Source organism: Hyla sarda, chromosome 4 (genome assembly GCF_029499605.1).
Source record: "Hyla sarda isolate aHylSar1 chromosome 4, aHylSar1.hap1, whole genome shotgun sequence".
In the NCBI taxonomy this organism is placed as follows: Eukaryota; Metazoa; Chordata; class Amphibia; order Anura; family Hylidae; genus Hyla; species Hyla sarda.
In genome coordinates, this window is record NC_079192.1 from 61,365,381 (window position 1) to 61,380,227 (window position 14,847).

A 14,847-nucleotide genomic window follows, 5' to 3' on the forward strand; every position below is an offset into this window, starting at 1 on the left:
CAAACTAAACTTTCAATAAATTGTTCCTTATGTAATCATAAGACACTTTTGCTATGTTAAAATTCTCAACCTTTATATATTTTTAATGTGATTAAAAAAACAGCCACTAGGTGGCTCTGTTCTGTTCCCTGCGCAAGTCAAACAGTTAGTTTGGTCTCCTCCCAGCCTGGCAGGAGACCAAACTCAGGAAGTGCATGCTGGGCACGGGGAGGCACAGCTCTCACAGGCTTCAGTGATGTCACGCCTGCTGAGGAACGCCCACCGGGAGCTCACACAATGTGAGCAAGGGAAAGGTATGATAAACAGCTTTTTAAAGCTCAGAAACTTTTTTTTAAAGGGGTACTCTGGTGGAAAACTTTTTTTTTGTTTTAATCAACTGGAGCCAGAAAGTTAAACAGATTTGTAAATTACTTCTATTAAAAAAAATCTTAATCCTTCCAGTATTTATTAGCTGCTGAATACTATATATAGGAATTTCTTTTCTTTTTGGAACACAGTGCTCTCTGCTGACATCATGACCACAGTGCTCTCTGTTGACATCTCTGTCCATTTTAGGAACTGTCCAGAGCAGCATATGTTTTAGCATATGTTTTCTATGGGGATTTTCTCCTACTCTGGACAGTTCTTAAAATGGACAGAGATGTCAGCAGAGAGCACTGGGCTCATGATGTCAGCAGAGAGATCTGTGTTCCAAAAAGTAAAGAATTTCCTCTGTAGTATTCAGCAGCTAATAAGTACTGGAAGGATTAATATTTTTTTAATAGAAGTAATTTACTAATCTGTTTAACTTTCGGGCACCAGTTGATAAAAAAAAAAAATATATAGTTTTCCACCGGAGTACCTCTTTAAGGGCAGGAGGGGTGTTAGGAGTAGTTAGGGACTATAATCTGAGTTAGTCTAGAAAACATGGTTTGATGACAGGTACTCTAATTCTTTCTCATCAATATATAGCTATTTGCACTGTAGACCGCTGCTCCCTACTAAACTACTAACAGTAAGATGTAATACTTGTCTGCTGTGTTATAGATACAAAACAGCAGCCTGGTCAAGGTCACTATTTTGCAGAGACTGATCAATGCCGATGCTGCTGTGATCACAGGACTGACTCAAAGAAGGACAGCAATATTCTGTTCCAGAAAGATATTCAAATTATTTTAGCTGCGTCTCTCATACTCTCTCTCTCCCTATCCATCTTTCTTTCTCTAGCAGGAAGGAAGTAAAAGGCCAGAGAAAATCAGGGCTCATCTATGTCCCACACTAAAACGAGCACTGGTTGAACTTGATCGACATGCATCCTTTTTGAACCATACAATCTAAGTGTATCTTTTTTTTTATTCTAGATTAAAAATTTGATCTCGTACACAAAGGGATGTTAAAGGGGTACTCCCAAGGAAAAGAAAATGTGTTCAAATCCACTGGTGCCAGAAAGTTACACAAATCTGAAAATTATTTCTATTAAAAAAAAGGAAGTTGTGTAGTTCTTTCCTGTCTAACCACAGTGCTCTCTGCTGCTACCTCTGTCCATGTCAGGAACGGTCTAGAGCAGGAGCAAATCCCAATAACAAACCTCTGGACAGTTCCTGACACTCAGAATGGAAAGAACTACACCACTTCCTCTGGAGCGTATAGCAGCTGATAAGTACTGGAAGGATTAAGATTTTTAAATAGAAATTATGGGATATTATGGGATATTTTAAATAGAAATTATGGGATATTATTTACGGGACTTTAGCACATTTCTGGACTATCAGTTGCCGGATGATTGAAAGTGACACCAATTTTATTTATTTTTATATTAATGCTAAGTATCGGTGACTGTTCTTATTATATTTATTATAGTTCCTGACACTCAGAATGGAAAGAACTACACCACTTCCTCTGGAGCGTATAGCAGCTGATAAGTACTGGAAGGATTAAGATTTTTAAATAGAAATTATGGGATATTATGGGATATTTTAAATAGAAATTATGGGATATTATTTACGGGACTTTAGCACATTTCTGGACTATCAGTTGCCGGATGATTGAAAGTGACACCAATTTTATTTATTTTTATATTAATGCTAAGTATCGGTGACTGTTCTTATTATATTTGTATGATTAAGTACGTATATTTCTTTTCCTCGGCACAAGGGCCCTGTGCCAAGAGGTCAAGTTGCAACAATTGACATTTTTTCAACATTTTAATAAAATTGTATCCTATAATAGAAGCACGATCCAGCTATTTACTATTATTATTTATACTATTTTATACTATTTTCATCTATGTATCAGGTAACTGATACTAGTCTTGAGGGGTTGGTTACTGTTTGAAAATATTACTTTAAATTTCTAACCCCTGGTGTAGGTGTACAACCTCCTTACCTCGGCTAGTTAATTGTGAGCTGCACAACTTTTAGTTTTTTATAGATTTGTAAATTACTTCTATTAAAAATCTTAATCCTTCCAGTACTTATTAGCTGCTGAATACACAGAGGAAATTCTTTTCTTTTTGGAACACTGAGCTCTCTGCTGACATCACCAGCACAGTGCTCTCTGCTGACATCTCTGTCCATTTAAGAACTGTCCAGAGTAGGAGAAAATCCCATAGAAAACATATGCTGCTCTGGACAGTTCCTAAAAATGGACAGATATGTCAGCAGAGAGCACTGTGCTCGTGATTTCAGCAGAGAGCTCGGTGTTCCAAAAGGAAAAGAATTTCCTCTGTAGTATTCAGCAGCTAATAAGTACTGGAAGGATTAAGATTTTTTAATAGAAGTAATTTACAAATCTGTTTAACTTTCTGGCACCAGTTGATTTAAAAAAAAAAACAAAAAAAAAACGGCGTACCCCTTTAACAATTCAAGGAAAAATAATCTCTATATCGAGTCTGGAAACATGAGGTAATAGTTATGGGCCACACTGGACCTCCTCAAATAAGAATTCCTGTACAAGACATTGCACCAGTGGCGTTCATTTGCCCAAAGTATTCTAATAAAGATTATTATGGGCGACAAATCATTTCGCCCCATAGACCAATTCCTTTTAATTTGACGATGCTGGGCTCAAGGCCTGGGGGGGGGGGGGAAATGTGGGAACTCGCACCAGAACTTCCACTCAAGGGCTGGTCCTGCAGGACTCCTGCTAAAGGGAACAGTGTTCCTGCTCTGGAAAAAGTGCACGAACTCCGTTCCAATGCATTCCTCAGGACCTGTGCCCTGCTGCTGTCAGATGGTATGCAAAATACATTTTTACAGTAGATACCAAAGTACGAGCCTCCATAGCGCTCTATACCTTCTCTTCCTGTATCCATTCATCGATTCGCCAAGAGGCCGTCTCATGAGATCGGAAACAGGGTGATCACGCTAGTCTCGTCTGGGTCAAGGATATTCCCGTTTTCATCTCTGACCACAAGATCCAAACCAAGGAGTCTGTTCCAAGACGAACCAAGAGACAGAAATATCGATGACTAAAATGGTCACACTTTGTAGCCATATTCTATCGCCCTAATGCAGTGTTTCGCAACCAGTGTGCCTCCAGCTATGCAGAACTACAACTCCCAGCATGCCCAGACAGCCAACGGCTGTCTGGGCATGCTGGGAGTTGCAGTTCTGCAATAGCTGGAGGCACACTGGTTGGGAAACACTGACCTAAAGACAACCCCGGGACCGGACAGTATGGGAGGGGAGGGGGTCCATGGACAGGGGACAGCTCTGCAGAGCGTCCTGGGTCAGGGAAAGTTCAGGGAGGGCAGATGGGGGACAAGGGGTGGAGAGTTAGGGTAGTTATAAATATGGGGGACAGTGTGGTAGTGACCAGTGGCCGAGGAGACACAGAGGGAGAAAGTTGCTTACCATGGATGCTGCGCTGGAAGATCTGATGAGGAGGGTCCGGACGAGGTTGTGGCGAGGGGCACTGACTGGCTGGTGCCCGCAGCTTGCAAGGACTTCAGGCCGGGAGCGCTGCAGGGGGATCCGGGGCCCCCAGGTCAGTGCCCGCCGATCCAGGCCCCCTTCGCGTCTGAGCCCGAGGTAATTCCATGCACCCGCCGCCGCCATGCGAGTCCCTTGCGGGACCCTCCTGCTACCCACCTGCACCCTCCGATCCCACTCCTGAGGGCAGGGAGGAATCCACCGGATGTGCAGCGGGTGGCGGAGACAAGCGGCGCTGTCGCGGCTGCGGGGAGAGAAGGCCGCAATGCGATCCGGGACAATACGGCTGTCCCTCCGCTCTGATGTTCCGAGAGCGAGGGGGGGAGGTTTATGTCTGCTTTGAAGGGTCACTGGGGGCTCATTTGAAGGCGGAGGTCAGGGAGAAAATATGGAAGGATGAGTATGTGGAGATAATTTTCTCTCTTGCCTCTGAAGAAATTTAGACAGGGTGAAGCCGGACGAGTCTAAGAAGGAGAAGGAGGAGCGTCGGCGGTATCGATTGACACCCCCGGACGTTTTCCAATTGGTTGCAGGCCTTCGCCATCTAGCCAGTGTCATTGGGAGAAAGCGCCTGAGAATGTTCAGGTCTTTTTTGCTACATGGATTCGGTGGGGGAGGCGTACAGGGTTATGGGGGTACCGCTTGGTTGCGGTATGATGAACAGTTCCGGCAGAGGAAGGCGGGTTAGGCCTTCCTTACGCTGGGATCATAAGGACATTGGGCTGTGGATGAGGTTGATGGCGGCACCGAAGGGTGGGGGCCAGTCCTTTCAGGACGGGGCCGGTGCGACCGGATCTGGGTCCGGTCGGCCGGCAGGGACAGGTAAAGGGTGCTGCTGGCAGTTCAATGAGGGGCAGAGCCGATTCAGGGAGGGATGCCGTTTTAAGCATGAATGCTCCGGTGCGGAGGTTCTCACAGTTTGTCCCGCTGTTTTAAAAAGGGGAAGACAGGGGGATCAGAGGTTGAGCACAAGGCGGGTAACGCCAGTGAGAGTGGCAAGGATGGGGCCGTTTTTTGACAAGTACCCAAATAGGGGGGATGCCCGACTGTTGAGGGAGGGGTTTGAGTTAGGATTTCGTATCCCGTGTGCCAATGTTAAACCGCAGGGGGTGGTTAGGAATTTGGTGTCGGCTCTGCGACACCCGGAGGTGGTTAGGGAGAAGTTGTTGAAGGAGGTGTCTCTGGGCCGCATGGCGGGCCCATTTCCGGAGGTTCCTTTGCCGGAATTGCGGGTGTCCCCTTTGGGGCTCGTTCCGAAGAAGGAGCCGAATAGATTCCGGCTCATTCACCACCTTTCACATCCGGTGGGAGGCTCGGTGAATGACGGGATTGATCCAGAGGTGTGCGCAGTGACGTATACCTCTTTTGATGCGGCGCTGAATTGGGTCCGGAAATACGGGAGGGGGGCGCTCTTGGCTAAGACGGATATTGAGGCGGCGTTTCGCCTTTTGCCGGTGCACCCGGATAGTTTTGTGTTGTTGGGGTGTTGTTGGGAGGAGGAGTATTTTGTGGATAAATGTTTACCTATGGGGTGCTCGGTGTCGTGCGCACTGTTTGAGTGTTTTAGCAGGTTTCTGGAATGGGTAGTGCGGGCCGAGTCTCAAGTTGATTCGGTGCTGCATTACCTGGACGATTTTTTGTTCGTGGGTCCGGGTGGTTCGGCATTGTGTTCGGTGTTATTGCAGACTATGGAGAGGGTGGCGGCCGGCTTTGGGGTGCCTTTGGTGTGCCCTTGGCGCCCGACAAGACGGAGGGGCCGTCCACTCAATTGAAGTTTTTGGGCTTGGTAATAGACACGGTGGCCATGGAGTGCCGGCTGCCTGAGGAAAAACTGAGTGAATTAAAGGTGGCGGTGGCCGTCGGCGGCTGGGGTGCGGAAGTTGCAGCTTAGGGACTTGCAGTCATTGTTGGGCAGGCTGAATTTTGCCTGTCGCATCATGCCAATGGGTCGTGTTTTCTGCCGCAGGTTGGCGGCAGCGACCGCGGGGGTGATCAGGCCGCGGCATTATGTTCGCTTGACTGCGGAACTGCGAGCCGACTTGGCGGTGTGGGCGGAATTTTTGGAGGTCTATAATGGGAGGTCGGTCATCATGGGGTGGCAAGTGTCTAATTGGGATCTGGAGTTGTTTACTGATGCGTCTGGGAGCCAAGGGTTCGGAGCATATTGGCAGGGGGAATGGTGCGTCGGTGCATGGCCGGATGAGTGGAGGTCGGCGGGGCTGGTGCGGAACTTGGCATTATTGGAATTATTTCCTATTCTGGTGGCGGTTGAGATTTGGGGGGATAGGCTCCGGGACAGGAAGGTGTGCTTTCGGTGCGATAATCTGGGGGTGGTGCAAGCAATTAATGCACAGACGGCGAATTCGCCGCTGGTTGTGTGTTTGTTGCGGCAGCTGATGTTGAGGGGGTTGCGTCTTAATGCGCAGTTTGTTGCCTTGCATGTCCCTGGGGTTCAGAACGAAATAGCTGACTCCCTTTCTCGTTTCCAGTGGGGTCGATTTCGGGCGTTGGCACCGGAAGCGGAGGTCGAAGGGATCGCATGTCTGGAGGAGCTGTGAAGAGTGGTTTAACGGCGGCTTTTGGGCTTGTCAGGCGGTCGGTCTGTGCGAGCACCTGGGCCGGCTATTGTAAGTGCTGGAAAGAGTGGGAAGAGCTGGTAGCAGGTATGGGTGTGTTGCAGTCTGTGGGGGATTGGGAGGCGGCAGTCTTGTGTTTTGTGGGGAGGTTGTTTGAGGACGGGGTGTCCGGGTCCGGACTTAGCCCGCGCCTGTCGGCTTTGGCGTTTTGGTTTCAGGTACGGGGAATGTCGGACGCTACTAAGTCGTTTTTGGTTAGAAAGGCGGCTAGGGGTTTTCGGAGGGGTCTGCAGGTTAGGGACTCCAGGAGGCCGGTGTCTTTTTCTTTGTTAGTGGAGTTGGGTGGTGTTTTGTCCTGGGTGTGTGTTTCGAATTTTGAGCTGGTTCTGTTTTGGCTTGCTTTTTCATTAGCGTTTTTTGGAGCGTTTCGGGTGTCTGAATTGGTGGCGCCGAGTAAGGTCTCGGTGGGAGGGTTGTTGGTGTCTGATGTGACTGATGACGGGGTTAATTTGGCATGTGTGGTCCGGCGCTCAAAGACAGATCAGTTGGGTCGAGGTTTTGTGGTGAGATTGGCGCCGTTGGTTGGGTCGGGTATGTGCCCGGTGTCTTGTTTTAGGGCGTACGTGGCTATTCGCCCGGCAATGGAGGGGCCATTGCTGATGCACGAAAGTGGGGAATTTTTATCTCGGTTTCAGTTTATCCGTGTTTTCCAGTTGGCCTTGAAAAAACTGGGTAGGGGTATTGGGGACTTTAGTTCCCATTCATTCAGGATTGGGGCTGCTACTGAGGCTGCAAGGTGGGGGCTGGGACCGGATGCTATACGGCGGATAGGTCGGTGGGAATCTGATAGATTTAATTTATATGTGCGTCCTCATTTGATGTAATTTCGGTGGGTTTGTTGCTGTAAGGTTTTTTTTGTTGTTTATGTTTTTCAGGTGCTGCGCCGTGCCTGATATGGATCCTGGGACACTCATATGTGGTGAGGGGTGCGGCGAGGGCCGCGGTGCGCCCGGATGGGCGGCAATTGGGGTTTTCCAGGGAGGCGGCACAGGTGAGGTGGCAGGGACAAGGTGGGTTGCTGTGGGGGGGAGTTCTTCCGTTCTTACAGAAATATGTCGACCTTGATAGGGCCCCCGATGTTTTAGTCCTTCACGTGGGGGGCAACGACTTGGGGGGTAGGACGGCCAGGTCCTTGATGAGGGACATTAAAGTTGGATCTGTTGAGAATCTGGACGTCGTTTCCGGGGATTTTTATCATATGGTCGGACATTGTGGCCAGACTTAAATGGAAGCGGGCAAGGTCGGTGGCTAGCCTGAACAGGGCGCGGGCAAAAGTTAATAGAGTTGTCAGTCGTTTTGTTGCTAGGAACGGGGGCCTGGTGGTCAGGCACAGGGAACTGGAGGTGGCCTCTTCCGAGTTTTTGGGGCCTGATGGGGTCCATTTGAATCCCATTGGGACAGATCTTTGGGCATGGGAAATACGGGACGTGTTGGAGAGGGCGGTTCAGTTGTGGGGGAGCGGCCGCTTGTAAGGAGTTACAAGAGGCTGTTGGTGGCAGGAGCTAGAGGGGGACTTGGAGACAATTGGAGAGAGTTGGCACTGAATGGGATGGTGAGGCTGGGGGCGGTACCCAGCCTCGTGTGGTGAAACCCTGCGGGAGAGGCCCAAAGGGGCGGGGGTCTCTGAAGGCGGTGCCCTGGGGTTAAGGGAAGGGACGACCCAGGGCAAAGTAGGAGACCCGAGGAAAATTTGGGATGCCTCCAAGTCCTCTCTCTGGCTAGGTGGTAGAGTCGAGTTAAAGGATATTTGCACTAGTTTGTTTGTATATGGATATGTGTGGTCAGGTAATGTTACCTGAGTATGTTAAATGTTATTTAAAGGTTAATTAATATTTGAGTATTAAGTTATGATGTTTTGAATAAAATGGCCGCTGTGGCCTTTATACCAAAAGTATGTGGTCCGTGTCTTTTATCGGGGGAGTAGGTAGGAAGAAGGGTCACAGCGCAGGTGGATGATACCCTAGTCATGCATTGATAACAATAGTTATAATTACAAAAATAAATCTACCATTATGCGTTTCCATGGTTACAGACAACAAACCTGTAGTCAGATCCTCCATTCATACTTTCATTTGACCTCTTGCATTTTGCTAACATACAAACTGTAAAAAAAATTAAAATACCGCCATGGAGATGCATAGGTCTGAGCGGTATACCTAACTGGAGCTTTTTATTCAGGACTCCAAAAAATGTTGTTTCATAAAATACAAAATAATATATATATATATATATATATATATATATATATATATAGTATATATATATTTTTTTATTTCAGATGTAAACCAATTTGGAACTTCATTTCCAATAACCTTCAATGGCCGTACCGATTTCCATAGTCTATCTTCGCTGTCACTTTTCTCCTCAGTTCGGCTAAGTCATCCTTGGGAAGGGTGCCCGACATGATCTGCGAGCGCCAGTCCATGAGTTGGGTCATCATGTCTTGTATCTGGATGAACAGGGGCCGCTGATTTTGCTGTATGAAATATACAGGTAATAATGAGCGGGTTGTAATAAGAATCCATTGTAGGTCAGGACAGAGGGAGAGCTGAACTCACCACATATAGGAAGTGCCAGAGAACCGCCCATTCCCGCAATGTACCGGTAAGCTCCTGCACCAGGGGAAGCTCGCTGAGTACCGCCGGCTCATGGTGCCTAAGAAAGAAGTATAAAGACTGAAAGCCGAAATGATAAAACCCTAACACTGTAATACAGCAACACCGTCATACCCATCAAAGACCCTTTAAGTGTCCTTAAAGGGGTACTACCATGGAAAACTTTTTTTTTTAAATCAACTGGTGCCAGAAAGTTAAACAGATTTGTAAATTACTTCTATTAAAAAATCTTAATCCTTCCAGTACTTTTTAGGGGCTATATACTACAGAGGAAATGTTTATCTTTTTAGATTTCTCTGATGTTAGGACCACAGTGCTCTCTGCTGACCTCTGCTGTCCATTTTAAGAACTGCCCAGAACAGGAGAAAATCCTCATAGCAAACATATGCTGCTCCTGACAGTACCTAAAATAGACAGCAGAGGTCAGCAGAGAGCACTGTGGTCATGACATCAGAGAAATCTAAAAAGATAAGCATTTCCTCTGTAGTATATAGCCCTAAAAAGTACTGGAAGGATTAAGATTTTTAAATAGAAGTAATTTACAAATCTGTTTAACTTTCTGGCAACAGTTGATTTAAAAAAAAATAGTTTTCCACGGTAGTACCCCTTTAATCTAACATTAAAAAGCATTTAACCAATATAAACCTTAAATGGTAACTCTCATTAAAACTAATTTTTGCTATTGCCCTCCTTATGGTAAATAAAAAAATATTTCTAATGTACTTTGTTTTATAAAAAAATAAGTTTTCTATGTTTTGTTTGTGTTTAAAAAAGCTTCCACTAGGTGTCTCCCTACTTGTCCAGAGCACATTTTCCTCCTATCTCTTGTACAGACTTTGGACTCCTGTTGGCCTGGCAGAAGTCCAAATTTAGGAAATTCAGTCTGGAGTGCTGAGGGGTGTGTGGGCAGCCGTAGCAGAGTGAGGGAGGAAGTTCTCCCCTATATGGCTCCAGATGATGTCACAGCCTGCTGGGTAACGCCCCTTCCCAGTCTGTGAATCTGACTGAGACTGAGCAGAAAATACAGAGAAATATCAAGGTAGAAAACTAAAAAATAATAAAAATAAAGGCAGGGGGTGGTTTATCATGATGGCGGCAGTGAACTGGGAGGATTATAAAATTTAACAAGATCATGACAGGTACTTATTAAATTGGTTTATTCTGTATTTGCTTCCCAGAAGTGTCAGGCACTATAAGCTGTGAATAAAGTTACAAGTGATGCCAACCAACTTTCCTATGCTCCAGAATTGCAGTGATACTTTTTTCTTTTTTTTACAAAATGACAACTCCCAGCAAGCCAATGGCTGTTCGGACATGCTGGGAGATGTAGTTTTGCAACAGCTGGAGGCCCCCTGCTTGGGAAACACTGTCCTAATCAATAATAAAAAAAAACACAGACAATAGTTCTGATTATTGATTACTCTCAATATGGTACATGGATAGGATTTTTTACGTTGAGACAATCCCCTCTTAATAAAATACAGCATTTTCATAATCATAGCTATTAAAGGTGTCAGCTGATAATGGCCGACACCATAGCTGTCATCACAAAGAAGAACACAGAACAAACAGCAAAATACAGTTTCTAACACAGGAAAATAGTTATATATATATATTTTTAAATTTTGTTTGACAGACAATAATGAAACATACACCAGCTGCTGGATATCATACGCTTACCCTCTGTCGTCAGTCACTTCTTTCAGGTGAATATAAGTAGCTGGGAATATGCCCTGTAAAGACAAAAGCAAAGAGTGATCACTATGTGTAGGGTCAGGACCAGCTTTAGGGTTATCCAGGATTCGAAAAAGCAGAGCTGATTTAAGAAAAAAAAAAAAAACAGTGCCACACCTGTCCTCAGGTTGTGAGTAGTATTGCAACTTCATTCCATTGAAGTGAATGGAGCTAAGTTGTAATACCACACACACAACTTGAAGACAGGTGTGGTGCTGTTTTTGGAAGAAATTTGCCTTTTTTTATTTATTCATTCCTGAATAACCCCTTCAAATGGGCACTGTCAGAATCAAAACCTTTTTAAACATTGTACATTAAAAACATTAAAGGGGAATTCCGGCCATAGACATCTTATCCCCTATCCAAAGGATAGGGGATAAGATGTCTGATGGCAGGGAGCCCACCGCTGGGACCCCCACGATCTCCACGCAGCACCCGGCATTTCTTTGGACATTGGATAAGATGTCTATGGCTGGAATACCCCTTTAACTTTTCTAATGTACTTTTATAAAAAAAGTTATCTCCTTTTTAGAGGAGTCCCCATACCATCCAGAACATATTCCTGTCCGCCTGCAGCATCACCTTTGTCCCATCTAAACCACAGGCTGGGACAAAGTCCAGTTAGGACAGGAGTGAGCACAGAGGAGTGCTAGTCCCACCTTAAATGGGCACTGTCACCAACTTTATTTTTTGATATGTTGCAGTACTTATGTACTACAACATATCTCTAATATACTTTGATTATATTTTTTTTCATTAAAAAGGTTTAATTTACATTTAAAATCCGGTTACTGAAAAAGGACTGATTTTGGAGTGGCAATCAGTCCTTTTTCAGTTAGGCTGCACTCGCTCCCTGCCTGTCAATCAGACAGGCGGGAGCGAGCACATTGGCTCCCCGGCCACTGGCTGGGAGGCCAATCCTCCCGCACATCGCCGCCGCCTCGTTGCCGCCGCTGTCCCTGCACGCCCGCTGCCGGACTCTGCAGTAACTGCAAGTGTAATGAGGGAACGGGGTATGCGGGGCGGCGGGGGGGAGGAGGGAACGGGCTAGTGCCGTAGCGGGCGGGGGGGGGGGGGGGGGGGGGGAGAACAGGCTATAAAAAAAATATATATAGGATGGTGGGAGCTACCCTTTAACTATCAGACTGCAGCAATAAAACAGAGAGGAGGGGGTTACAGAGCAGCCTGCAGTGATTGGATGAGGAGACCCAGCACAGTACAGCAGACTAAGGAAGGAAGTGAATGCATGGTGTGTGAGGAAGGGTTTGCCTTGGACACGCCCCTTCCTGAGCAATGGATGTCAGAATGAGTGAGCAGCACAACAACGGGATTTGTAAGCCAAATACAGAAACTAAACACATAAAAAAAGACATGTAAAGAATCTGCATGACCTGGTGACATAGTAAATAGAAGCATTATTTTTCCTGTGATATGACAGGTATACGCTAAACTACAGAAAAACACTTTAATTTAATTAGAAGACCACTAGGGGCCAGTAGAGATCTGGCAAGCATTCCACAAATAAATGCTATATATTATGCTGCAGGTTCCCTCCAGGGAAAGAATAATGGTGGCTGGTACGGGTTTTCATACTTCTATGGCAGAATCTGCTAAACAAGGCAGAAAATCATCCCACTGACATGTTATACTGCACCTGAGGTATGTGATGTTGTGAAATTCTCAGGGGAATTCAATTAAGTGGCTGATGTGATATACGGTAAAGAGCGGGGATCGCACAGAAGGCAATATATTGTTATATATGAGCTCACTGAGTCATACAGGGATTTTTTTTACTGCTCCATTGCATCTCATATACCAAATGAAGCCACTTTACACATTATCTTGATAAAAAAAATGGGTGGACTGGTTTGAGATGACAGAAAGGCAACAGTATCTCAAATAACTACTCATTACAACCAAGTGCAGAATACCCTCTCTGAAAGCACAGCAAGCCTAACCTTGAAGCAGATGGGCTACAGCAGCAGAAGACCACATAGGGGCCACTCCTGTCTGCTAAGAAGAAGAAACTGAGGCTACAATTCACACAGGTTATCAAAATTGGACAATGAAAGACTGGAGGAACGTTGCCTGATCTGATGAGTGTCGATTTCAGCTGTGACATTCAGATGGCGGGGTCAGAATTCGTCATAAACAACACAAAAGCATGGATCAGTGGTGGCGGGAGAGAGTAATGGTGTCTAGGGTGTTGCGGTAATAGTGTAGGGTCTGGTGGTATTAACCCTTTAATGTCGTGACGCCAGGGTGCGGTTTCCTCAATAGTAATGTTCCTACCGCCAACCGTCCCACAAACGGTAGGGAGAAATAACAGAATGTCCACAGCAGATTTTATGAAGTAAACTGAAGAAACTTTACTTGCAGATTTTATGCAACGGTATTGAACATAACAGTCTTTTCAGGAGCGAACCGGGATACAGGTTCCTCACAGGTTTGCTGGGACTTGGAAGCAATGAGCTTTTGATGCTAGCCACTGTGCTACTATTTTAGAATATTTGAGCTGATAGTAGTCACACAGAATTCAGTAGTTTGAGCTTTGAGTAATTCACATTTTGTGGCTGCAGGTTCTTAGGCTTTGGGCCTAGATGAATTGATGATGCTGATGAGATGGTGAGATGTGCTTTGCTTTGCAGTGCAGGAACAAGAGAGAGAATTGACAGACTACAGCCCTTTATATAATAAGGGGCTGGACTAAGCTCATTGGTTGGCAAACCTGTAAGTTATGAACCCAGTGAACTCTGGGTACATCACATGACCTCGAAAGGTCCTTAAGCATATCATACATTGCAACTGTGTATCACGTGACCTCTAAGGTCCTATACATATATTTCCTATACATTAAATTAATATGTACACTAAATAACACATTTATATGAGGTGACTAGGGCTAAGCCCTACAGGAGAGCCCTATAGACCTGAAGGGACTCTAGCTGCGGGGACCTTAGACAAGTGACAGGACCAGGTCCTGTACCGGGACACCACTGATCCATCCTGCCTTGTATCAGCAGTAAATGCGGATAGTGGTGTAATCGGTTGGGGACATTTTGTTAGTACCAATTGAGCATTAGCTATGTGGTAGCTTGGGGGGTGTAGGGTGAAAAGGGTGTAGCTGTGCAGTGATGAAAGGGTGTTGCATTAACCCTTAACCGTTGTGACGCCAGGGGGCGGGTTCCTCTTCATATATATATCCTACCGCCACCCGATCCAGGAACGATAGGGAGGAATAAAGGATTGTCCACAACCAGAATTGCAGTAAACTGGAAATAACTTTATTGCAGGTTTTATGCAGGATGAAATCGGCAAACAGTCTATACAGAGGACCGGTACTTAGGCTCCTCACAGGTTGGTTGGGACCTTGTAGGGAATAAGCTTTGAGGCTTGTTTTACGTTGTTCCACTGAATTTAGGGGTTTGGTTTAGGTTCAGTAGTCACGTAGGATTTTAGGAAAGAGTTGGATAAACTCACGGTTAGCAAGATGCTGAAGAAATAGGCTTCAGGCCTAGATTTGTCTTGTAGGTATGCAGGGAGCCGTGTTCACTCTGTTAGTCCGGAACCCAAGAGAGAGATGATTGGAAACACCGCCCTTATATGGCAAGGGGGCAGGCTGAAAGCTTATTGGATCCCCAAACCTGTGGTACATCAGGTGGCACAATCACGTGACCTGGAAGGTCCTTAACCATAGCAACACATTTACTGTATATCACATGACCTAAGGTCCTGGATGTAACCTTTATAAAATAAAATATATACAATATACTCATTAAATTAAAGAAGGAAGAGGCGACTAGGGGTTATCCCATTAAGAGATTCCTATCAGGACGAAGGAACTCTGGCTATGGGGACTTACGACACAAGGTACAGGACCATGTCCGATACCAGGACACCTCATTGAAATGAGACACCCTGAGCATTTTTTGCTGTCCATGTCCATCCCTT

The 14,847-nt window shown here is 45.7% G+C and overlaps 1 protein-coding gene across 1 annotated transcript in view; it reads right to left on the bottom strand.

Annotated features, from left to right (window-relative positions):
• DOCK5 (dedicator of cytokinesis 5) overlaps nt 1-14,847 on the bottom strand; it is a 146,206-nt gene that overhangs the window by 67,517 nt on the left and 63,842 nt on the right. Inside the window, 5 exon segments of the mRNA XM_056571148.1 lie at nt 3,274-3,330; nt 3,332-3,410; nt 8,875-9,023; nt 9,106-9,202; nt 10,843-10,895. Coding sequence (XP_056427123.1) covers nt 3,274-3,330; nt 3,332-3,410; nt 8,875-9,023; nt 9,106-9,202; nt 10,843-10,895 — 435 coding nt within the window.